At 46.2% G+C, this 26,077-nt stretch overlaps 1 protein-coding gene across 1 annotated transcript; it reads left to right on the plus strand.

Annotated features, from left to right (window-relative positions):
• The first annotated feature begins 2,323 nt into the window (after nt 1-2,323).
• On the plus strand, nt 2,324-22,493 carry GBX1 (gastrulation brain homeobox 1). The gene is made up of 2 exons (XM_031665019.1): nt 2,324-3,007; nt 21,370-22,493. The coding sequence occupies exons 1-2, from the start codon at nt 2,473-2,475 to the stop codon at nt 21,921-21,923; spliced, it is 1,089 nt and encodes a 362-aa protein (XP_031520879.1). The 5' UTR covers nt 2,324-2,472; the 3' UTR covers nt 21,924-22,493.
• Nucleotides 22,494-26,077: the final 3,584 nt, after the last annotated feature.

A 26,077-nucleotide genomic window follows, 5' to 3' on the forward strand; every position in this document is an offset into this window, starting at 1 on the left:
CTCATACAGGTTTAATTTCAGTTTTGTAGCCCAAAGTTGCCTCAATAATTTGTCAAGTCAATAAGCCTCTGTTATGTATCCACCACCGATAAGCCCTCTCACTTTAAAAATACAATATATTTTTGAAGCTTGGTCTTCCATGTTGGTCTGGTAAAGTGCTTGGTTAATTTAGCAAAGGGGTGTTCCGAAGAGTATCTTTAGACAAGTCCTTTAGTAGTGAGTTGGAGTTAAGCTAAGGCACCTCTTCTTTCTCCATTGTGACATCTTACCACCAGACTTGTTTCTTAGAAATTGCACTGGTTGAATGTGGAGCCCAAGATAGATCAAGACTGCATGGAAATGACATTCTTCTCTGTTCATCTCTCTGATGAATTGTCAGTTAAGGCATAACCAAAAAAATCCTTTCTTGAGTCCTGCCCCCCTCCTCAGTCCACCCTGGTGACAGTGTCTTTGAAGGTACTGATTTAAATACATCAGCCTGACATTAACAGTGTTCACTAGGCTAACACAACACTCCTAATTTGGAACAAATGTCACTGAGACCCAGAGTTCCCTCCTGCCCTGCTCTGTCTTGGCCAGGCAATCCTGGAATTTGTGTAGGTTTTTGTCCTCCCTGGAGCCAAATCACTTCCCCTATCTAGACTGCATCTTCCTAAACTTGCCTGGCTTTGCTGTTATTAATTTTAATATTAATTTTAACCAGCTTGGCTCTACCTAGCCTTACCTGAATAACAATTTCCTTGTGACCAGATGATACTCACTGTAGCTGGCCAGCCTTTCCCTGTGTCCTGAAGCTTGGGTCACTCTTCTGTTGACTTGCCTGTCTTGTCTCTTTCTTGCCCACTAACCTGAGGTGGCTATCAAGTCAAAGTGTCTGTGACTTTTGCCTCTAGATTGACAACTCTACCGCTGGGAATTGGGAGGAGGAGGAGGACGGTAAAAGGCGCCACCATTTCTGTGTCTCAGAAGGGGGGAGGTGAGAGTCATCTGCAATTAGCGGATAATTAGCGCTACTGACCCTTGGGGCTCATCAGCGCTCCTGGGGCCAGCCCCCAGCAATCAGCCAGGGCAGGTCGGGAGTGTCAGGCCCAGGAATGAATAGGGCTCATCAGCGGCGCTGGAGCTGGGGAGCCAATCAGGGAAAATTAATAGCAGAAGAGAGGGAGAGAGAGCGAGGGAGGGAGACAAGAGATAGACAGACAGACAAGAGATACAGATAAAGGAGAGAAATGAGAAAAATCGAGTAACAGAGACTGGGATAAGGAGTAAGAGATGGGAAAGAAATAATCAGAGAGGAATAGGAATAGAAACGAGGACGGGAAAGGGAAGAGGAGTGGGAGGAAGAAAAAGAATGTAAAGGATGGGAGAAAGATGGAGGGAAAAGGTCAGAGGAATGGTAAGTACTTGGCATAGTGTGGGCACTCAAGGAAATTACCCAGAGGCAAGAGAAAGGGACTAGGGGAAGTTGGAGATGGAGGAGGAGGAGGGAATGAGGAAGAAGGTGAAGAGCCAATGCCAAGAGAATAGAGACCAGAGGCCAGAGTGCCAATGGGGCAGACAGGAGGAAAGGGGCCCCATAAGAGTAGCGCTAAGCCATAGCACCGGGCGGGCGCAGCGCGCCCCCTGTCGGCCCCGCCTCGCCTCCCTCAGCCCCGCGCTCTCGCTGGAGGGGGCGGCGGCCGTGCTGTCCTGCTAGTCGCGCCCGGGCTTGCTCTGGGGACCGCCACAACGTCCGCTCCACGGGCGGGGGAGGGGTGTCGGAGCTGGGAGGCACGCCGGGGAATGACTCGCGGCCCGACGGAGGGCCGCGGCCTGGAGCAGAGGGGCGTTGTGGTCCGGCGCCGCTGCCTGTCCCTGCTGGTGCGCCCTCTCCGCCTGCCGCCCGGTGTCCCATCCACGCTTGGCCCCGCCGCCCCGTCGGAGCCTGGGCCACCTCTCGCTTGCCCTCCGAGCCGGGCCGAGCTCGGGCCGGGTGGGCTGAGTTGGGGGTGGACTGGGTGGAGGGAAGGGGACCGGCCCAGCAGCTGCCGCCGCCTTCTCGTCTGCCGCAAACTTTCACAAAGCGGCGTGTCCGGCCTCATCAATCTCCATTAATAATAGTTGGTTGGGCCGCGGGGGGCGGGTGGGGGTCCCGGGCCGGCCGGCCAGGCCGCTGGGAACGGGTACTGCGGAGGGAGCGGGAGCCGGGCGCGGCGGCGGCGGGCGGAGGGAGGAAGTGAAGCGTAATTTGAGGAAGATGGATGAGTCCGGAGGGCGACACCCCCAGCCCGCCCGCTCGCCCGCCCCCTCCCTCCTTATGAGAGAGAGGGAGCGCGGCGCCGGAGCCACACTGCGCCGAGCCCGCGCCCCGCCGCCACCTCGGCCCGGGAGCCAGGGAGCGAGCCCTGCGTGTCCGCGCGGGGCGCCCGAGCCGCGGGGCGCAAGGAGGCGCCCGGAGGGGAGCGCCCCGGGGCGGCCGCAGCTCCGAGCAAGATGCAGCGGGCCGGAGGCGGTGGTGCCCCCGGGGGCAACGGCGGGGGCGGCGGCGGGGGCCCGGGCACTGCCTTCTCCATCGACTCCCTGATCGGGCCGCCGCCGCCGCGCTCCGGCCACTTGCTGTACACCGGCTACCCCATGTTCATGCCCTATCGGCCGCTCGTCCTACCGCAGGCGCTGGCCCCCGCGCCGCTGCCCGCTGGTCTCCCGCCCCTCGCCCCGCTAGCCTCCTTCGCCGGCCGCCTTACCAACACCTTCTGCGCGGGGCTGGGTCAGGCTGTGCCCTCGATGGTGGCGCTGACCACTGCGCTGCCCAGCTTCGCGGAGCCGCCCGACGCTTTCTACGGACCCCCAGAGCTCGCTGCCGCCGCTGCCGCCGCCGCCACTGCCGCCCGAAACAACCCTGAACCAGGCGGCCGACGCCCAGAGGGTGGACTGGAAGCCGATGAGCTGCTGCCGGCCCGCGAGAAAGTGGCAGAGCCCCCACCGCCTCCGCCTCCGCACTTCTCAGAGACTTTTCCAAGTCTGCCCGGTAAGTGCTAGGGCCGACCAGGGCGGGCGGGAGGCCGGTTCACCTGGAAATTCCAGACAGGAACCTGCTCGGAACCTCGGCACCTGCCTGGAACCTGGAAGTCCCATACCTTTAGATCGCGCGCAGGTTCTGACTCTAATTCAGTTCCAAATACAGCTTCTTTAGATCCCAGAATCCCCGCCCTGCTCTGTCCCCACAGCCCTGAAGGCTAACCAAAGACTTTTTAGTGCTCCCTTCACATTAGTGCCTTTCCCTCAGCATCCTAGCCATCAAGCCTTGGCCCTGGCTCCTTTTCAGAATTCCTTCATTTTTTTTTTTTGTCTCCTCTGCCAGGGGTAGACAAGCTACAAGGATGGGATTTCCGGGGGCACCAAGATGGGAGTATGTTGGAGCAGCTGTCAGTTCAGGCACGTTCTGGCTTCTAAGGAGATCATACTGACCCTAAAGGCTCAAAGGATAGGAATAGGCTCTGTGGATGCAGGGGCAAAATGTGTGGGGGTAGGGGGGCGGGAGGGGACGGGGGTCTTAAAGCCCTGACTTATGAATTGGCAGATTCAGAGCTAAGCCTTGAAGAACTGAGTAGAGGACCAAAGAGAACACTAGCTACGGGAGGCCTAGCACACGCTGGACAAGTGCTGGCTAGGAGACCAAGAGAGAGGCTACAGGATGGGCTGAGTTGGGTGTGGCCCAAAGATCTAGGGTGCAGAACCCAGCTAAGATTCAGCCGACAGATAATTCAAGGGCCCTGGACCCTCCATGAATGGTGCCTCTCCATAGAGGCAGGGTGTATTAAACTGAACCTTGTTTAGAGTCAATTCAATTAGAGCCCTCCTGACCTCTCTATTGGCCCTTAATTCCTAGAAGCCAGATAAGCTTTCTTCTGGCTAGATAGATTCAGGTGGTCTGAGTTCAAAAGCTTATACAATTTACTGGGCCCTATTTAAGAAAAATAGGGACCACTTGCAAGTGTGGGGACTCTGATGCTTCAACATCTTTAGCATCAGAATGGAACCGTTTCCGCTCAACCATTCATTGCATCCAGCTTAGAGGTGGAAATGACCCCAGTAGGTCTGGGAGCTGACTTGAACAGAGACAAGAAAGGAATGCAAGAGTCCTTTTGTCCTTTGCCAGCAGAGGTAATTCTTGATTATCAGTTTTTGGGCCCTTTCTGACATTGTCGAAAGGGTTAATCACTCTTTCAGACCCCAAGGGCTACCATAGGGCCTGTCTTCCTATTCTTTTCTCCTTTTGCCCTGGCATTTTGCTTTTGGGGATTCAGCTGTTGTTTTCTTTTTTGTACCTGGTTGGATCAGGAAGACCCAGTAACTGAAGTCAGAATAGCATCCTCTAAGGGGGATCATAAGGAAAAGATAGAGCAGCAACTGGAAGGTGGAAAAAAATGTCCACAAGATAAAAGGGCCCAGGGTGGGAGCCTGGAAGCCAGCATAATGATCTTAAGAAAAAAAAGATTAGTATGATTGTCAGAATAGGATGGTCCTAAGGCAGAAAAGAGAGCAAGGCAGGCCATCAAAGAGATGGCTTTGGAGGAGCTAGGGCCTGAAGGTGTAACCAGACACATATAGAAAGAGATGAGCTGAAAAGAGAGGATGGAGAGGGGATCTCTTGGTAGTGGGGACATAGGGGAATATGCCCAAACCAGGACAACAAGCAATTCGTCCCACCCTTTCAGGTCTGCTCAGTTCTTATTTCGACCTATATGTATAATGGCGGCTTTTTTCTGGATCATATAGTATATTGGCTATAAAAACAGACATTGAGAAAGAGAGGAATAAGCAGAGAAAAAACAGAAGAGAAATATTGATGAAACAAAAATAGAGGAAAGGACCGGGGGAAGAGTTGTATACCGGGAATATACAAAGAGAACATGAAGAAGGAGAGGGTTCTCTGCTGGAAAAGGGACTATGGACTGGGCCAAATGAAAAGTGAACTGTATTACTGGACCACAAGTGTGAGTGAGTGTGTGTGTGTAAGAGTTCTGTCATGAGAGGATTTGGGGGTAATTAAATAAAAATACTAGGGGAATAAGGGAAAGTTTCAACACTAGAAGTAATTTTCTTTAAAGGGTTTTTAATACTGAGAGTGATGGGAAACTGGAACTTATATAAAATAATGACAGAGCTTCAACATCTGAGGAAAATGTTGAAAGAAAAAAAAAAAGAGGGAAATTTGTGTTGTTCGTGGAGTAAAGGCAAGGAATCTTTTTGCCAAGAATGATGGAAAGGAGAACTTAAACAGAGGAAGAATTTTGAAAAAGTGCTGGAATAAAGGTAATCACTCATGCTGGAAGGAGATAAAGGGTTTATAGTGGGGAGGCTGGGACATAGTAGTAAGGAGCAGAGACTTCAGAAGAAACATTCAAAGAGCATGAGGAATGAGAGTTCCTATCTGTGACTGCTGCTTCTGTCACTCTCAGTAAACATGCTTCCAACTCTTCCTGGCCAAGTCATTCATATCCACCTTCCCAATCTTGAGTTTTTCCTGAAATCATTGAGAAAAGAAAATGCAATTCCAGAAATGAGAGACATAAAATCAATTGGGGGACTGATGACACATGACCCAGGCTAAAAATGGTTGGAAAACAAATACTCTGTTTTGGGAATTGTATTAAAGTATTTGGAGTGAAATGCCAGAGCTCTCTGCTGTGAATAATGGGATTGAAACCTCAACATTAGAAGAGTTTGGAGAAATAATGCAATCTTTAGAAAGAGGAGAAATTGTTTTCCTTGTGTGAATGAGTGACAATGGTCTGAAATGATTATTTTACATTTCTTTACTGTTTTACAACTACTAGCCCGTTTAAATAAAATCATAGTATAGATAGGCCAGTTTGGAGAATGATTAGTATTTTCTTTGGGAATTAAAGGGAGTATTTTTTTAAATTTGTTGAGAGTTAAGACAGGTACCATTCTCTACTAGACTTGAGGAAGGATAAAAGGAACTTTGTTATGATTTGATTGCAGGAGTAGAAGCTAAGCTATATTAGCAGATGAAAAGAAATATGATATATAGAAGTAATTGGGTAGAAAGTTATTGAAAATGGTAGACTGAAAAGAATCCCAAGTTTGGAATGTGGGAAGCAGTGGGGAAAATTGAGATAATGTCTTTAGTAAGAGCGATAAAGAGAATTCTGAACTGTTAGGAAAGATTAAAGTATGACTCAATAGAAGAGCCCAAAGTAGTGCTGGCCATATGCAAGCCATATATGGCATTAAAAAATTTTTATTAGCCACATTAAAAAGATAAAAATAGGTAAAATTAATTTTAATTATTTAACTCAAGATGTCCAAAATATTATTTCAACATTAATCAATATTAATATTTTTAATGAGATAATTTTATATTCTCTTTTCATATTAAGCCTCCAAAATCCAGTGTTATTTTAGACTTCCAGCACATCTCCATTTGGACTACCCATGTTTCAGTTGGTCAGTAGCCACAGGTGAACAGTGGTGACCATATTCAACATGACGGATCTAGAGAGTTTTAAGAACAGAGTTATGTGAAAGTGATGGAAGAAAAGGAGCTTTGAATTGGATAATGGGTCCTCAGTGTTTTAGGAATAATGGAGAGAAGACAGCAGGAAGCTCTAAATGACAGGAGAGAACAGAATTCTGCCTTAGGTGGGATGGGCAGAGATGATCTCATGTGTCTGAAGGTTGTGTGAGCTCTGCCTGAGAGTAATCAAAGCTAACTTGCTGTGTGCAAGATGTGGTGCAGATATGCATCACAGCAACAATGGGTGAAAAGGATGCTATGTGCTGGGGAAATGATGAAAAGAGCTGTGAATGTGGAGAAATGCAGAAAGCCAGGCGCAGTGGCTCACGCCTGTAATCCCACCACTTTGGGAGGCCGAGATGAGCGGATCACCTGAGGTTGGGAGTTTGAGACCGGCCTGACCAACATGGAGAAACCCCGTCTCTACTAAAAATACAAAATTAGCTGGGCATGGTGGCGCATGCCTGTGGTCCCAGCTACTCAAGAGGCTGAGGCAGGAGAATTGCTTGAACCCAGGAGGCGGATGTTGCAGTGAGCCGAGATTGCACCATTGCACTCCAGCCCAGAAGGCAACAAGAGCAAAACTCCGTCTCAAAAAAAAAAAAAAAAAAAAAAAAAAAAGGCAAAAGAAAACTTTGAGTTGGTGGTGTCTAGAGCTATTATTCACTCAGGGGAAAAAAAAAGATTGGATTGCCTGAATGCAAAAGCTTAGGAAGTGAGGAATGGTAGCTACTCCATATATATTTGTTAGATGGATGACAAAAATGTAGTGAGAGATTGACATGAAAATTAATACCAGTACTGGGCATGGTGAAGAAAACATTTGTAGTTTAAGGTTATATAGAAGATATGGGAATATAATGGGACAAACTTGAGACATGTTGATGTAGTAAACATTGTTTTTTTAAACTAAGCATAAAAAGGTTTGCTAATTTCTGAATAGAGGTTGGCAATAATAATTGAAATCATACAAGGAGACCAGGGAGACTTCATAGGAGCCTAGTATTCAAGTGCTGATTACTGTGAGCTAAGCATCTGATGGTAGCTAGGGAACATTTGGATGACCATCAATTAATTTCTGAATAGGTATCCCCTATGATTGTCAAGATATGGTATTTACTTATGAGAGGAAAACAGAAAATGATAGTATGACGTGGAATTAGAGAATTATGTTGTTGGAAACAAGAGGGAGATTTTTGGGGGAAGTGATGGAGATCCGGAGTATGTTTTCCTAGAACTTTTGAGCATACAGTGAGAGTGATTGCTACATTGACACTTATAGAAAGGCAAATACTGCATTAACTTAATGTGATTGATGGAACATTTGTTTAGGAGTTGTGACACATGGGTTCAATTCTCACCTTTGTCACTCATTAGTTGTATAATTTCGACAAGTCACTTAGTTCAATTCAGGGAACATTTATTGTGTGTCTATTACAGACTTGGTATATTTGAGACATAGTGGGAGATTCAAAGTCATGTGACTTCTCTAGGCTTTGGTTTCCTCAGCTGGGCCAAAAGTTTTGGTTCAGATGATTTTTAATGTTCCTTTCAATTCTCTAGGCCTCAAGTGTTTAAAGTAGAGCTCTCAACCTGGACTCCACAGACCTTTCATCAGGGAATTTGTTGGCTATGGGTGGGAGAAAATTTATACCTTTATTTTTTATCACTTCAGTCATGAATATAGGCCAAAAATCATAGTTGTTTCAGCAGTGCATGATGTTTTTGTCACTGAAAGAAATCACAGATAGTTTGATATAAATTTACAGTCTTTGGAGGAACCTTGTTTAATGAATAAAGAAACATGATTATATCACAAATTCTGTTTTAAACTATATTTTAATATACTTGGCTTCAAATGTAATACTATGTATTTTATGTTGTACATCTAAAAGCATTATTCTAGAAAGTGTTCATAGGCTTTACCAGACTGACAAAGGACTTAAGGGCACAAAAGGGTGAAGAACCCCCTGGATCAGAGATAGACCTCAGGAGTGACAACAGGAAAATTTTATTAGGAGGATTAGAATCAGAGTCTGAGATGCCCTGTGCCATAGTGAAAGTAACCCTTCAGGGGGTTGGCAGAGAGAAAAAGAGTCTCTAAGGTGGCACATGTAAATATGGAGATATATATAACAGATGATTAGGAGGATTCTTACACTTGGAGTGGCAGGCATGAGTAGACTGTACTGGGAATAATGCAGAGAGGCAATATTTGGTATAATGGGGGAAATATTTTAATTGGAAAGAAGGAAGAACATGCATTGTGAGCAAAGTGCTTTGCATTGACAGAAATGTTACAACAGGAAGCAAGAATTCTGCCTGGGAAGTAATAGGAAAAGAAAAGTAATGGGAAAAAAGAAACTGATTTGGAATTAGGAAATAGAAAAGAGAGAAGTAATTGAGTAGATGTACAAAAAGAGAGAGATTTAAACAGGAATGATGAGAAGGAAAGAATTTGGTGGGAAGAAGGAACATTTGTTTAGAGGGAATGGGGAAATGCCCTGTGCTGGGGTAGGAAAGAAACTTTGTATCTGAAGCAGTGAAAAGGACAGAGCTCTCTATGCAAGGTAGTGCTCATAGCCAACAAAAGGTCTGGATTAGGAGTAGTAAAAAAGAAGTGGGAAATTTTTATTGGAAGTCTGATCTTGTTGGGAGAAAGTTATCAGCTTAGAGTAATGTGGGTGAAATGTTGATGTGCTAGGACTAATTGAGAGAAAGGGTGATAGGGAGAAGAGACGCTTGCATTTGGTGCTATAGAGGAGTGGCCCACACAAGTTGAATTAAGGTGTAGTAGAAAGAGACAGGTGCCGCAAGCAGTGTCTTCACTGGCCATTATAGAAGGGAAAGCAATGATCCTTATGTGATGAAAAGAATTTGTATTAGAAGTAGAGGGGCTATAGGAACTCAGATGAGGGTTATAAGCAAAAGGCACTATTCAAAATATGAGGACTGGGAGGAAGAGGAAAATACTTCTGACTGGGGGTAGTGGGAGGCAGATGTCTTGACTGAATTATGGAGAAGATGGTATTATAATAGAAGTAATGGAGAAAACAACTCTGTAGTGGGGACGGTGGGAGGAGAAGTAATGCAGAGGTGTCTTCATTGAGGGAAGGAGATGTAATTACCCTGAGTGTGAAGGTAAGAAGTGCTTTGTGTTGCAATGAATAACTATTCTATGAATTATGTGTGGACACTACAAGTACATAAACTGATTAGCCTAAGCAAAGGAAGTGTCTTAGCTTCCTCATCAGTAAAATTAGGGGTTTGAATTAGGTGATCTCTAAGATTCCTTCCAGCTCTACAATTCTGTTTTTATCTATAAGGATATCTTTATTAATGAATTGTTTCTTTTAAAAAAGAAAGGCATCCTGAGCAAAGGGCCTGAGGAAACTCTATACTTTTCGGTGGTGAGTTGTAGTCATGGAGGATAAGGAGGTAGCAAGGTAAGATACATGCATCTTGAGGTGAGATCAGGGCTGGTCTTTAGGTGGAAAAGGCTTGTCTTCTGGGATTGGGGAGGGCATACCTGAGCTATGACTGTGTATAGCTGTCACATTAAATGAGAGAGAGAAACATTTGATAAAGATGGTAGATTTTGTATAGGCCAAATAGAGTGGGGATCAGTTGGGACCAACTTTAACTGGTGAGGAAGGAAGCAGTGGAAAAGAAGAGAAGCTGTGTCGTAAAATTGGTTCCTAGCCTTCTATATTGTTTCTATATCTGGAACAATATTAATGATAGGCTGACATTAGAATTCAGTCTCGTCCCAGTGTGGTGGCTCATACCTGTAATCTCAGCTCTTTTGGAGGCCGAGGTGGATCACTTGAGTCCAAGAGTTTGAGATCAGCCTGGGTAACATAGTGAGACCTTGTCTCTACCAAAAGAAATTTGCCAGGTATGGTGGTATGTATCTCTAGTCCCAGCTACTCAGAAGGCTGAGATAGGAGGATTGCTGGAACCTGAGAGGTTGAGGCTTGAGGCTGCAGTGAGATGTGATTGCACCACCTCACTCCAGCCTGCACAACAGACAGAGCAAGACCTTGTCTCAAAAAACAAAAATTCAGTCTCTGCCTGGCTGCAGTGGCTCATGGCTGTAATCCCAGCACTTTGGGAGGCTGAGGTGGGCCAATCACTTGAGTCTAGGAGTTCGAGACCAGCCTGGGCAAAATGGCAAAATCCTGTCTCTACAAAAAATTAGCTAGCAGTGGTGATGCACACCTGTGGTCCCAGCCACACAGGAGGCTGAGGTAAGAGGATCCCTTGAGCCTGGGAGGTGGAGGTTGCACTGAACCGAGATCATGCCACTGCACTCCTGCCTGGGTAACAGAGTGAGACCCGTCTTAAAAAAAAAAAAAAAAAAAAATCAGACTCTTTTTTTACATTAAATGTTAACAAAGAGATGAGGTGTAGTGCAAAGAAACAAGCATGGGCTTTGGTCAGGAAAGCTGGGTACAAATGTTGGTGGTGCACTTTCTTTGTAATCTATAGAAAGTACTCACCTCTACAGTCTGTTTCCTCACCAGCGAAATAAGGACAGTAATATTTACCTCACAGGGTTAAGGATTAAATGCACAGATATTTGTGCAGCATCATGAAAGTAATAGATGCTCAAGAAATTATCCTTATTGTCCTTGCCTTGGAAATACGTGGGGAGCTTTCCTGGGAATTAAGTTGGGAAAGATCCTTTTACTAGGAATGGTGTAGGATAGGTGACACTCTATGTACTGAAAAGGACAAATATTTCTGCAAGTGATGATAGAGTAGTTCTGTGTTCTGAGAACTGATTATTCAGGGACTGCCAGGAAAGAACATTGTACTGAAGCTAATAGAGGTAGATTTCACATGTCTTTGGCTCTTTCTCCCTCTTTTCGGTTTCCGTGTCTCACATTTTGGTGTACTCTGTAAATCCCAAGGCTGCTGAAAACCCCTTTACTGTGCCTCACTGGGGCCTGTTCTCCCTTTCTCCATTAAAAGAAAAAAAAAAAACTCTTCTTTTTGCTTTATCAAAAAATGTCTATTCCCTCATATGTTTCATCTCAATTTGATGTTAAAATCAAAGCCACTGGATTAAACTAATTCACACTCGAGTGGATTGAGATTTTTAAAAGTCCAAATGAATTTCAAACTGGTGGAATCTTACGTGGTATTACTGTGAATAATTTTAGGTAATATGGAAACGTTAGCGTGGAGGGAGAGTTGTGGGAGTGGGGTGGAGAGGCTTACTTTCCCTGGAGTCGTGTGACCATTGTCTCTTCTGGTTACAGCACTGTATTTAGTCAGAATTCTTTGGGTTGGTAGTGATAGTGGCTCAGCTCTCAGCTAAAATGGGGATTTATTGCTTTCTGTAACTACAAAATACCTGAGTGGATTCAGAAATGCAAGTAGTGTTGTGAGGTCTTTCTTTTTCGCTCCCAGCCTGGCTCCTCTTTCTGTCTTCAACTCATTCTCTCCTTAAGACAGCTTCCTTAATTTAGCTAGAGGTAAGAGAAGGCACAAGCACATGCAGTTCTAAATTTTTGTAATCCCAGGTTAGGACCTGAGTGGATTCTAGTGTATATAAAACCCTGGGATGACTGATTCACTAGCTTGAGCCATGGCCCCAGGGAGATAGCATGTTGCAATTGGTCAGAACCAAGTCACATGCCCACCTTTAGTCAGGAAAGTAGATAAATGCTGTTAACAGTCCCACCAAGTAGTGGGTAGTGTAGCGGGGAAGCAGTACCTAAAGGAAGTGGGTACTGCTACTGAGCAAAAGGGGGAAGGTATGCTGGGGAGACGAAAACAACCCAAGACGGATGTCTGCCTCAACCAGAAAGAAGGAAAAGAATGGGCCTTCAGCTCTCTTTCAGTATTAGGAAGAAATACTGAAAGGAAATCCTTTGTTTCCCCACTGGCTAGCTAAATAGTGATAAAGAGATCCTGGCAGTGAAGCTCTGAAGAGAGTTCTGTAACGAGGAAGGCAGAGAGAGAGATGAAGATAGTAGAAAAATTTCCATCCCTCAGTGAGGCTTTCTCTTTGCTCTGATACATATACGAGAAAGAGCTCTACGAGGAATGAGAGAGAAAGCTGTAAACTAGAAGCTAGAGAACATTGGATGTTTTTTTTTTTGTTTGTTTGTTTTTGAGATGGAGTCTCACTCTGTTGCCCAGGCTGGAGTGCAGTGGCGCAGTCTTGGCTCACCGCAAGCCTCCCGAGTAGCTGGGACTACAGGCATGTGCCACCATGCCCGGCTAATTTTTGTATTTTTAGTAGAGACAGGGTTTCACTGTGTTGGCCAGGCTGGTCTTAAATTCCTGACCTCATGATCTGCCCGCCTCAGCCTCCCAAAGTGCTGGGATTACAGGCGTTGGTATTAAAACAAAACTTTCTTTACTTTGGCCGTATTATTTTCAAAGTTAGAAAATACACCTTTTTTTTTTTTTTTTTTTTTTTTTTGATTATTTTTTTGAGACAGAGTCTTGCTCTGTCACCCGGCTGGAGTGCAGTGGTGTGATCTCGGCTCACTGCAACCTCTGCCTCCTGGGTTCAAGCGATTCTCCTGCCTCAGCCTCCTGAGTAGCTAGGATTACAGGCGCGCGCTGCCCTGCCTGGCTAATTTTTGTAGTTTTAGTAGAAACAGCATTTTACCATGTTGGCAAGCCTGGTCTCGAACTCCTGACCTCAAGTGATCCACCCGCCTGAGCCTTCCAAAGTGCTAGGATTACAGGCGTGAGCCCCTGTGCCTAGGCAAAAATACACTTTTAAATAAAGGAAGCACTGACTAGTAAGATTACATCATGCAAACCAATAAGGACAAAAGAATGGGAGAAAGATTTGGTGGGAATTTTGTCTCAGGAATGATAGGAAAAGTAGTTTGTTAAAGGACAGGTGAAGTTTGGTGAGTGAAGTCTCTCTGATGACAATTTTAAGAATCTTCTCTGAGAATGTTAAGGGAAGATATTAACAATTAGGCCAGGACTCTGTGTTAGTAAGTAAAAGGGATGAGATCTTTTTCTTTCTCTTTTTTTTTTTTTTTTTCTTGAGACAGGGTCTCGCTCTGTCGCCAAGGCTGGAGTGCAGTGATGTGATGTCAGCTTACCGCAACCTCCGCTCCCAGGTTCAAGTGATTCTCCCACCTCAGCCTCCAGAGTAGCTGGGATTACAGGCACGAGCCAATGTGCCCAGCTAATTTTTTTGTATTTTTAGTAGAGACAGGGTTTCACCATGTTGGCCAGGCTGGTGTCCAACTCCTGGCCTCAAGTGATCGGCCCATCTTGGCTTCCCGAAGTGCTGGGATTACAGGTGTGAGCCTCTGAGTGTGACCAAAAGGGGTGAGATCTAAACTTGGATTTGATAAGAAGGTTATTTATCTAATGAGACATCTAGGGAGAAGACTTTTACAAGTGGGAGAGGAGGAGAAAATATTTTACTGGAAAGAATGAAAACAGCATTAACTGCAACTTTAGGAGATTAAGATTCTAGACCTGACACTCTGTCCCTCTCTGTGTGACTTAGGAAAACCATTTAATCTGTCCGAAACTCCATTTCTTCACCAGAAAATAAGGTTACTACCTCTCCTAGATCTGCTTTACTTCAATCAGTTGCTCAAAGATAAGATAATAAATGTGAAAAGTTTTTTGAAAAGTTAAAGATCATACAAGGGTGCTCTTAGAAATGGCAATGTTAGTATGCCCTGAAAGGAGGTCTAAGCTTAAAATGGTGGGAAATTGCCCTGAACTTGTCGTGAAGCTGGAAGGGGTTCTGGATGACAGTGATGTAAAGAAAATTGTGTTGATTTGGAGTAAAGAATGCTAAAGACTCATAGGAAGAGTGGAGAGAGAGAGAGAGAGAAAATGAAAATGAATGTTTCCAATTATACCTAAAATTATAGGCAGGAGTAGGAGCATAACGGAAGCATGAAATTCATGAGAATGAGTGAAAAATAAACTGAGAGTGAGCTGGTTGGTTTAAACAATGGAAGAAAGTACTGTTTTTGAAAAGAACAGAGAAATAATTCTGTACAGGGCATGATGAAATGAGGATTTGGAAGTGGGAGTGATGACAAATATGTCTCTTTTTTGAGGAATGACCTGTGTTTCTTCCCACCTTTTGACCTCACCCAAACTGGAACTGGATTCAGGGAGATGAGTAGTTGGCCTGGGAAAATCAGGAGGAGATTCATTGTCCTAAGATGGGCAGAGCAAGAGAGAACCTTTCCTAAGAGTGGTTGGGACAAGTGTTAGGATAGTTGTTTTTGAAGTAGAAGTCAGAACTGAGGGGCTTCTCTTCTAAGAATACTAAAGATAATTGATTTCCTACAGCGATAACAGCAGGAGCTGCAGTAATAGGGTGAATGAGGGACAGCACAGGGGCTAGATGAGTTCCTGCAGCTGGGAGCCTAAAGTTATTCTCCACTCCCTCTGTGGCTTCTCCTCTTCCTTGGTGCCTCCAACGCAGGCCTCCCTGCCTAGATGGAGTGAGTCTAAGGCATTGTGTTCTTTCTGCTGGAGAACACCTACCATGGATCTTTGGCCCTTGATTTCTTCCCTAGCCTGAACTGACCCATTACCGAGATGGGCCTTCTTTGTGACTCTGGAGCTGCTCCCCTTCCTCTTGGAAGGAATGCCCCATGCAAGCACGTCTCCTGGAGCATGAGTGCTGTTCTCTGGAATGAGATTAATGCCCTTGGCATGAACTCTACAAGTAATCAAGGTTCAAACCTTGTGATTTCTAGTTCTTAGGATAATAGCATCCACCAGGGGAATTCACATGAACTCTGTTTCCTAATGACCAGTCTGTCCTACATCACTTCCCCTGGCCAGAGGCCAAACCTCTTTTCACAGACTAGACTCAACCATAGGGAACAAGCTGGAAACTCCATATACTCTTCTTATTACCAATAATATCATTCTCATACATAAAGGCCAGAACCTTTCTATCTGTTTGGCCTACCTACCTAGCACAACAAAATAGTTTACAATTTTAAAATTTTCATTTTGCTGAAGTATTCTCATCAGAACCGTTATTTCATTATTTTCCATAGGAAATTTTTTTCATGCAAACCAACAACTTGCAATTTTCCATGTAAAAAATTTTTTTTTTTTTTTGAGACGGAGTCTCGCTCTGTCGCCCAAGCTGGCGTGCAGTGGCACCATCTCGGCTCACTGCAAACTCTGCCTCCTGGGTTCATGCCATTCTCCTGCCTCAGCCTCCCGAGTAGCTGGGACGACAGGTGCCCGCCACTACGCCCGGCTAATTTTTTTTATATTTTAGTAGAGACGGGGTTTCACCGTGTTAGCCAGGATGATCTCGATCTCCTGACCTTGTGATCCACCCATCTCGGCCTCCCAAAGTGCTGGGATTACAGGTGTGAGCCACCGCGCCCAGCCAAAATTTTTAATTCTTATTTTATCGATTGTTTTTTGTTCATACCAACCAATTATACTGTCTGCAATTGGAAATTCACTTTGTGTGTGTGTTTTTTTGGTTTTTTTTTGTTTGTTTGTTTGTTTTTGAGACAGAGACTCTGTCGCCCAAGCTGGAGTGCAGTGGTGCGATCTCTGCTCACTGCAGTCTCCGCCTCTCGGGTTCAAGCGATACTCCTGCCTCAGCCTCATGAGTAGCTGGAATCACAGGCGCACGCCAACACACCAGACTAATTTTTGTATTTTTAGTAGAGACAGGGTTTCACTATGTTGGCCAGGCTAGTGGTGAACTCCTGACTCGGGTGATCCACCCACCTCAGGCTCCCAAAGTGCTGGGATTACAGGCATGAACCACCATGCCCAGCCAGAAATTTACTTTTATGAACATTGTATCCACCAAGTCCAGTTACTCTAAATCAAATTTTGTAAACAGAAATTTTATCAACGAGATTTGCTTCTTGCCAGGCATGGTGGCTCACACCTGTAATCCCAGCACTTTGGGAAGCCGAGGTGGGAGGTTTGCTTGAGTCCAGGAGTTTGAGACCAGCCTGGGCAACATAGTAGGACCCCAGCTCTGCAAAAAAATAAAAATTAAAAAATTAAAAAAATTAGCCAGCCAGGGTGGTGTGCGCCTGTGACCCAGCTACTCAGGAGGCTGAGGCAGGAGGATCACTTGATACCAGGAGTTCAAGGCTGCGCTGAGCTATGATTGCTCTACTGCATTCCAGTCTGGGTAACATAGCAAGAACCTGTCTCGGGAAAAAAAAAAAAAAAAATTTGCTTCTTTCAATTTTTAGTTAATAGCAAATTTTTATGTTCAATTTTTATTTTTTTACTATTAATATTCATTATAAATTGGATAAAAGGAAATACTTTTATTTCTTGGCTAATTCCTGAGAAAATAGTTAGCTGTTTTGAAATTTCCACATTGTAAAGGATCACATTCTTTCTCTGCCTGTGTCTTTGGCTACTGCAATCTACAGTGCTTCTTCTCTTGGGGCAGCAAGAGCAAATGGCAGGGCCAAAATGTTTTGCTTTGCTTCAAATGTATCTGTATTCTAGGGGGAAAGGTAGATGAGGTGTTTCTGAAAAAGTACCTTTTGCTTTCTTTCCCATAATTTTTCCCGTATTTTCTCTCTCCCTTCTCAAGACTTTTCAGCCCTTTTATTTTATCTGACTCATTTTTTTTGTTGTTGTTATTTCTCTACCCCACTTCTTTCTTTCCCCAGTCTTCTTTCTGCCTTCCTTGGCCTTTCCTTCTCTCTCCCACTCCTTGTTGGTCTTACGCATTGTCCCAGACTCTCCTCTGAGTCATGTGACTGTATTTTCTCCTCTCGTTGCTTTCTTCTATTGTCCCACCCCATTTCGTTCCAAGAGTTACTTATCAGAGTCTTCAATGTCATGATTATAAAGGCTCAGAGAGAAACTCTTGCTCCTGCCGCTCAGCATCCCACTGGGATCAAGTAACCAAGAGAGGTTGTGAACCTGTGCTCCTTGTATGGCTTTAAAAGCAGCACTGAGGGTGGCCGGCTCATGTGTGCTTGATTTTATGGATCTGTCTGAACACAGAGGGATGGATGATATGATCTCAGGAGGGCCCTGCCATATTGGGAACTTGGGAGCCTCATCTCAATCATCATCAATTTGGATTTATTGGACACCCCCTGGGTGCTTGGAGTTGTATTAACTGATTTCATCCTTCAAGCCTCGAAGTCTAGTTTCTGCCTTTTTAGCACTGTTTAACATGTTGTAATATTGGGCTGAGTTTGTACAAGCCTTTGTTATTCTTTCTGTTATTATTTACTACACACTCTGTTTTTAAAAAATTAAAATAGAGGATTTACTAATGGAATTGTCATTAATTTTTTTAAGCATCCTGTAGATTTTTAAGATCCTATAGATTCCTACTGCATATGAATTCCTCTCCAGCTAATGTGAGATCTGAGGGCATTCTGAAAAGTGGGAAGGATAATATTCATAGGGAGATGTCTTATGCACTGGAGCTGGGTGGGGTGGGGTTGTGGTGATTATCATAGGAGGGGCTTGGGAAAGGAAAGGACAGGGAGGGAAAGAAAGGAGACAGGGAGCACATGCATGAGCATTTGGAAATCATTTCTTTTATTTAGTTAACAGATGCTTATTGAGTGTCTACTCTGTGAAGGTCATGTTCAAGACACTGAAGATATTGCAGTGAATGAGAAATATTCAGAATATCTACCTTCATGAAGCTATAGTCTATTAGGAAGAGACAGCCAGTAAAATAAATGAATAAAATTGGTAACATGGACCAAAGTAACAAATAAATCAAAGAAAGGAGATAGAGAGTATCAGAGAGTATGAATATTAAAAGGATGACCAGGGAAGGTGTCATTGATAAAGACCTGAAGGAGGTAGGGAATAAGCTAGTGCAAAGATCTAGGTGAAGAGTAGCGTATTCCAGACAGAAAGGAATCATGGGCCAAGTGGAGTGCGGAGGACAGAAGCTGGGAAACCAGTTAGAAGATGACAATGAACCAGGTCAGAGATAACTGTGGCGTGGGCTAGTTGGAAGCAGGAGATAGGGAGAAAGGATTGGGCTCTGGGGTATTTTTTTTTTTTTCTTTTTTTGAGACAGAGTCTCACTCTGTCACCCAGGCTGGAGTGCAGAGGTGCATCTCGGCTTACTACAAGCTCTGCTTCCCAGGTTCACACCATTCTTCTGCTTCAGCCTCCCAAATAACTGGGACTACAGGCGCCCGCCACCATGCCCGGCTAATTTTTTGTATTTTTAGTAGAGACGGGGTTTTACCATGTTAGCCAGGATGGTCTCAATCTCCTGACCTCATGATCTGCCTGCCTCGGCCTCCCAAAGTGCTGGGATTACAGCGTGAGCCACCGCGCCCGCCTGCTCTGGGGGTATTTTAAAGGCAACAGCACTAGCAGGGCTTGCAGGTGGACTGGATGTGGGTTGTGAGAGAGAGGAGTGAAAAGATGGCATCGAGGTTAGGTTTGAACACACGGAGGATGCAGTTGCCAGTAACTGAGATGGGGATGATGTGGATAAAGATGAGAAAGAGCTGGTTTGGGGGAATGATCTGATTGGAGTTCAGTTTGGGCCATGTTAAGTTTGAGTTCTGTGGAAGTGGAAAATAGTGGGAGAAGAGCTCTTAATGAAATGAAGGAGGAAACTAAGGGTGTGAATCTTAGAGAAGACAGCATAGATTTGGCTAGGGATGAGATAGAGGAGAAAGAACAGGCTGATGGGAGATATTATGAGGAGCGAATTAGCTACAGACAGGATACAGTACTTATCCAGATGGGACTTGATGCTGGGTGCCAGTGAAGCCTGAGACAACTAGTAAAGAAGAACAAAAGCCATTGGCTGGTGAAAAGCAACGTACAGGAGTGGCATGGGAAGACTGGGTGAGCCCAAACTGGGGCATGCCGCATGGACTTTGAGAAGGTTAGAAGAAACAGGAAGCACTCCAGAAAGAAAAGGAGAGGGATGAAAATACCTTTGAGGTATGAAGTTGATTGGGATATAGATGGGTGATGTGGAAAAAGGTTGAGAGTTCTGGCCACTAAGGAAAATGTCAGCTGGGCATAGCGGCTCACACCTGTAATCCTAGCACTTTGGGAGGCCAGGGCTAGAGGACTGCATGAGCCCAGAAGTTCAAGACCAGCCTGGGCAACATAGTGAGATCCTGTCTCTACAAAAAATAAACAGAATTAACCAGACATGGTGTGTGCCTGTGGTCCCAGCTACTTGGGAGGCTGAGGGTGGAGGATCACTTGAGCCTGGGAGGTCAAGGCTGCAGTGGGCCAAGATTGTGCACTATACTCCAGCCTTGCTGACAGAGTGAGAGTCTGTCTCAAAAGAAAGAAAGATAGGAAAAGAAAATGTCATTGTGGCTCTTGAGGAAAAAGACTAGGTGTAGACTGCACCTGCGAGGGGAAAGGGAACATGGTAGGGGGTGGGGTGGGGTGTGCTGAAGGAGAACACCAGGACGCTCTGACTGCCAGGAGATGTTCTATCTGTGAACACACATACCCTCTTTCCCTAATAAAGCATTTCCCCATGCCCTGAATTTAGTTTACTTGAAGTTGTATTCTCAACCTGAGTCTGCCTATCTTAGGCATATCTGATATGTGGCCGATACAGCGAGATGCATTCCTACATATAAGTTATGCAGGCCTCCTGCCTTTGCACAGTGGACACTTCTGGGAAGGAGCTGACTATTTAGCTTGCAGATTATCCATTTTCTCTTGTTCTTCTGCCTATTGATTGTCTTTTGACTTGTTTCACTGCTTTTTGGTCCTTTGAGCAGAAAATGGAGTTTGTAAAACTCACTGAAAACATGTGTAATGCATATTTGCAGTTCTGATATAAACATCATTGGATACAAAGATTAAAACCAATGGTTGAATTAAGTTTTAGAATTGTGTGGATTAAAATGTTTATATGCTTGTGATTACAAATAATCAGTATTCTACTGAATCAAATTTTTTTTTACCCTTTCCTTCTCTTCGTTTATCCCTGTTGTACTTTTCCCTCTTCCTCCTCCTCCCATATTCCTTCCAGTTCTCCCAGCTGACATCAAGCTTAGGGGCCTCAGGATTCTGAACCTGAGCAGAGAAACAGCTGTTTGTGTTGCTCAGGCATCCTTGGCTGGGGAAAAGGGAAGGTGGGAAAGAGATGGTGTCATTTTAAGGTCAAGGGAAAGGATTGAAAGGGGATCAGGAAGCCTAAGTAAGTGGGAGAAAAAATCTGGCCACACTGAGGGTGCTGCATGGCTGGGAGCCATGGAAATGAGGTTCAGGGACTGCAGATCTAGGGAAGAGGGAGAGGAGGAGACAGAACAGAAGCCATGAGACAGCTCTCGTCAGCTGGACCAGATGAGGACTCCCAGGAGAACAGCAAAGGCTGAGCCTTCCTCTCCCCATCTGTCCTGTCAAGGTCAGTTCTGCATTGCTTCACTCCTCCTCACAGTGGCTCCAGAAGGATCCCAAGCTGGGTCCCATACTGCTTCATTCTGGCCCCTGAGGCTGCAAGGCCTGGCTCTGGAGGGGTGGTATATGACTGCGATGCTGGGCCGTTGGTCTCTAGGTTCCGAGAAAGCTGGGGAGGTGGTGGGTGAGAATGAGATGGGGGTGGTGGGGAAGTTGAGGGGTCATTGTCCATACACTTATTGCCTCCCACACTTTTCCGTAGTGAAATCTGTGCTGGTTAATACCTTTCTTCCCATTTCTTTGTCTTCCCTAAACCTCTTCCCATTCCATATCCTGGACGTACCATCCTTCTGCCTCCTGTCTCCCCCTATCTTCTCCCCTCTATGGCTCTCTTTTTTCCTGCTCTTGTCTCCCAACCCCCCATTTCTGGCCATGGTTCCATGTGCCTCCTCCAAACTCGCTTTTCCTTGCTTCTCCCTCCCCATCCATTGGCTTCTTGCTCCTCACAGCAGAGGGGAAGGTGTACAGCTCAGATGAGGAGAAGCTGGAGGCACCAGCAGGAGACCCAGCAGGCAGCGAACAGGAGGAAGAGGGCTCAGGCGGTGACAGCGAGGACGACGGTTTCCTGGACAGTTCTGCAGGGGGCCCAGGGGCTCTTCTGGGACCTAAACCGAAGCTAAAGGGAAGCCTGGGGACTGGAGCTGAGGAGGGGGCACCGGTGGCAGCAGGGGTCACAGCTCCTGGGGGGAAAAGCCGACGGCGCCGCACAGCATTTACCAGTGAGCAGCTTTTGGAATTGGAGAAGGAATTTCATTGCAAGAAATACCTGAGCTTGACAGAGCGCTCTCAGATCGCCCACGCCCTCAAGCTCAGTGAGGTGCAGGTCAAGATCTGGTTTCAGAATCGACGGGCCAAGTGGAAGCGCATCAAAGCTGGCAATGTGAGCAGCCGTTCTGGGGAGCCTGTAAGAAACCCCAAGATTGTTGTCCCCATACCTGTGCATGTCAACAGGTTTGCTGTGCGGAGCCAGCATCAACAAATGGAGCAGGGGGCCCGGCCCTGAATGGGCGCCCAAGAACTTAGGAAGGCAAGGGATCTGTACCTGAGCCTGCTCTGAGACTGTCAGGGTTCTGTGGACCAGAGGGGCTGCAACTGTGATTCTGCCTTGAGAGGGACTAGTTGGCAATTAACCTAGCCCTGCGTGTGTTCCTTCCAGAACCTGAGATGTGAGCACTTGGCCCTGAGCCTGTTCCAGAAACCTTCAGGACTAGGGGCTTCAAGGTTAGAGGGGCTGGGGTTCTAATTGCTGAGGAGCTGTTGAGACTGAGGTGGACTCCTGGGGACGGGGTGGGTTCTAAGATGCCTAGGGCCTGAAGGTTCTGTGGCGAATGCCCTGAAACAGCTTCTGATGGGTGGAGGGATCAGGTGATACCTAGCCAAGTAGATCGCAGCTCCTTATTTATTTGTGTAAATGTGTATATATGGAGCTATCTGTCTCTGTCCGTCTGTCTGCACCCCTGAGAGGGATTGGGAAAGTTGTTTCCTTAATCCTCAGCCAGAGTTCATCTGTCCTACTGCTTTGGGGTAGGCCCCATCTTGCCTCTCTTTACAAAGAAATGAAATGCAACCATCACTGGCCTCTGTAGAAATTCTTCAGCACTCCCCTATCTCCCCCACCCCATGTTAACTACCTCTACCCCCGCGCTTTTCCACTAGGGCTGCCCACTGCTCACTCTTGCCTCTATACCTTGTGCTCCTAACGTGCCATCTCTTCCTGCTTCCCATTAAACAGGCAAGCTTCTCCAGCTCTGTTTTCTCCTCCTTGGATGAGCTGGCAGACTTTGGGAGAGATTAACTTCCTGTTTTATTATGAAGGGAAATGAAGTACTTGACCCTAGTTTAGCTGGGGTATGTCCAAGCCATCTAACTAAGTGGAGGTCACTAATGACTGGGGCATTCATATCACCTGTGAGCTCATGAATAAATTGTTTTCTATGCAGAAGACATGGCAGCTTAGTCTGTCTCTGCCACCCTTTGATATTCCGGATCCAAGGGCCTAGGGGGAACCACCCACTTCCAGTTTTCTGTTCTTACGGCATTAACTGTCATCTCTTCTTCTTCCTGTTGCACCATTTTTGAAGCTTGGGATACCCCTACCTCTTCTGTTACAGAATGAGATCGGTTGAGAAGGGGCACTGCAAAGTGGATGGGACAGGAATGAATTTGTGTGATAGACATAGTAGAGGCTTGGGGATTGGAACAGCATTAGTGGACAAAGTGAACACAGGGAGCAGGGCTCACAGATCCATCTGCAGACAGCAGGCAAAGGGCACAGAAACCAGTGGAAGTTGGTTTCATGGTAACTGGGCTTCCTGGGAAGAAATATGACCCGTATTGATTTGGGAGGGAAGATACAGTAGAGAGCAGAGCCATCGAGAAGAAAAATGGGCTGTGAATGAGGCCAAGAAATTCAGGAAATGAAGGTATTAATGTCAGGAAGGGGATGGAAGTACAGTTCAAATACTTGGCCTCCTTACTTTACTTAGAGGGAAAGCTTCTGGCTATTCCTGATTCCTGGAATGGAAGACTTATCAACATCTCATCACCCTGACACATGCTGGACACTTCTTATGGCGAGACCAAGACAGCTCTCCTTGGCAGCCCATTTCTCCTAGCTGGTTTGGGCAACCAAACAAAGCAACCTGGAGCCATAACTGGTCATTAACAATGGTTCCACAGTTCTCCAGCTAGGACACAGAGCTAGGGCAGGTCTTCTCTATTTTTTGGCTCAATTTCAGCAGGGCTTGAGAATCAGGCTAAAAATATGTAGTCCAGACCAGCCCCATTCCCAGCCTGGTCTAGATCAAGGCTAAGTCTCCCTGATACCTTAGATTCAGCCTTCACAGGAAACCTATGGGGTTAGAACCTTTTTTTTTTTTTCTTTTTTTGAGATGGAGTCTCACTCTGTTGCCCAGTCTTGAGTGCAGTGGCACGATCTCAGCTCACTGCAAGCTCCACCTCCCAGGTTCACGCCATTCTCCTGTCTCAGCCTCCTGAGTAGCTGGGACTACAGGCACCCGCCACCACACCCGGCTAATTTTTTTTTTTTTTTTTTGTATTTTTGGTATTTTTAGTAGAGATGGGGTTTCACTGTGTTAGCCAGGATGGTCTCAATCTCCTGACTTTGTGATCCGCCCACCTCGGCCTCCCAGAGTGCTGGGATTACAGGCATGAGCCACCACACCTGGCCATGGTTAGATCTTTTTAGGAGATAAGCCAGGCAGAGATTGAGGATCACGGGAGCCATTGTCATTCTGGCAGAGCTGGAGCAGAGTTTCTGTGGCCATGCGTCCCCTGTGGTGGCAGGCAAGAGAGCACCTGGGCAGGAAGCCCACAGATGAGAAGCAGCTCAAACCAAGGCCCCGACCTGCAGGGGTTTTCTGGCTCTACCTATGAAGCCTCCTAACCTGTTCAAAGCAGTATTCAACCAGCCCAAGCAGCTTGTTTTCCATAGGGAATCTGGAGGTGACTATTGCTAGTATTTGGAGCCCAGGCACCTACTCCTACACATAACCCACAGCCCTGTCTCTATTTTGCCCTATCTATATGTAAGGTTTGCATCAGCCTTGCAAAAGGGGCTGTGGGCTGAGAAAATAAAGCCTGGCTTCCTCTCTGAAGAGTGTTACTTGCCTATTTACCTGCACAACACACCAGCCCACCACACCCAACATATGCTCATGGTGTTTTAGAAAGGGCCTATGTCAGGTCTGTGGGATTTTTTTTTTCCCCCTGAGATGGAGTCTTGCTCTGTCACCCAAGCTGGAGTGCAGTGGTGCGATCTCGGCTCACTGCAACCTACGTCTCCTGGGTTCAAGCAATTCTCCTGCCTCAGCCTCCTGAGTAGCTGGGATTACAGGTGCCCACCATTACGCCTGGCTAATTTTTGTATTTTCAGTAGAGACAGAGTTTCACCATGTTGGCCAGGCTGGTCTCAAACTCCTGACCTCGTGATCTGCCCACCTCGGCCTCCCAAAGTGCTGGGATTATAGGTGTGAGCCACCGCACCTGGTCTGTGGGAAATTTTTTTTAAAAAAGAGAAGACAAGGGCTACCAGCAACGTGGGTCCAGGAATGGGACAGCAACAGACTCCTCAGAGGGCCAAGACTCTAACTCAACAAGTTCTCATCCTTTCAGAACCAGCAGGGAGAAGCACTTCCCCTAGGTCTTCCTTCTGGACTAAGGGATTCAGTCAGAAGGAAAAGCAGGAACTCTGGATTCTGCCCCCAGCTTGGCTTGGCAAGATGGCGGGAGTTAGGGCAGCTATTCTGGTGTTAACCACCTACCTCCTCCCCTTTCCTCACAAGCAAAGCCCAGGCACAAGTCAGTCTATGTTGTAACACAGCTATCTGGAGAGAAGTGCTGCCACTTATCCTGCGGCACCTTCAGTTCTTCTCCTGGGTACTGACTCAAGTATCTCCCTGTACATCCTGCTGTATGGCCATTCCCAGACTTGTAGGAAAGGGGCAATGCTTACGCCCTCTCTCTGGGTGCATTCTGGCCAGTACAGGGTGTGGCAACAAGCTTTCTACATAGAATATTGATGACAAATGAAGAGAGCAGCTGGAAAAGCTACCTGATGGCTGGGCATGCTGGCTCACGCCTGTAATCCCAGTACTTTGGGAGGCCGAGGCAGGAGGATCACCCGAGGTCAGGAGTTCAAGACCAGCCTGGCTAACATGGCAAAAACCCCTCTCTACTAAAAATACAAAAATAAGCTGGGTGTGGTGGTTGGCGCCTGTAATCCCAGCTACTTGGGAGGCTGAGGCAGGAGAATCGCTTGAACTCGGGAGAATGAGGTTGCAGTGAGCCGAGATCGTGCCACTGCACTTCAGCCTGGGTGACAGAGCGAGACTCTGTCTCAAAAAAAAAAAAAAAAAAAAAAAAAGCTGTCTGAAGGTTGGGGAGGCAGCACCCAGTAGGAAGCAAAGAGCTTTGTGTCTTCTCATCAGGGGCCTTGTGCTGTGCTGCTGAAAACTCAACCACACCCTACCAAGGGAAGGCCGAAAGAAAGCAATGCACACAGACCACCTAGGACCCAGCCAAACAGAGGGAAGAAAATCTCAGAACATGGTAAACAATGAGAAGAAAAGGACAAGGAGAGAGCAGAGCTGAGGGGCGCGCTTGGGAGGGCAGCAACATAAAAGGGGGAAACAAGAC

The sequence above is a fragment of the Papio anubis genome, chromosome 4, assembly GCF_008728515.1.
Source record: "Papio anubis isolate 15944 chromosome 4, Panubis1.0, whole genome shotgun sequence".
In the NCBI taxonomy this organism is placed as follows: Eukaryota; Metazoa; Chordata; class Mammalia; order Primates; family Cercopithecidae; genus Papio; species Papio anubis.

What these genes read in the sequence shown, in the direction of transcription:
- GBX1 (XM_031665019.1), top strand. Translation starts at nt 2,473, where the DNA reads ATGCAGCGGGCCGGAGGCGGTGGTGCCCCCGGGGGCAACGGCGGGGGC. An exon ending in GACTTTTCCAAGTCTGCCCG is followed by an intron (nt 3,008 to 21,369) that starts GTAAGTGCTAGG and finishes TGCTCCTCACAG; the next exon opens with CAGAGGGGAAGGTGTACAGC.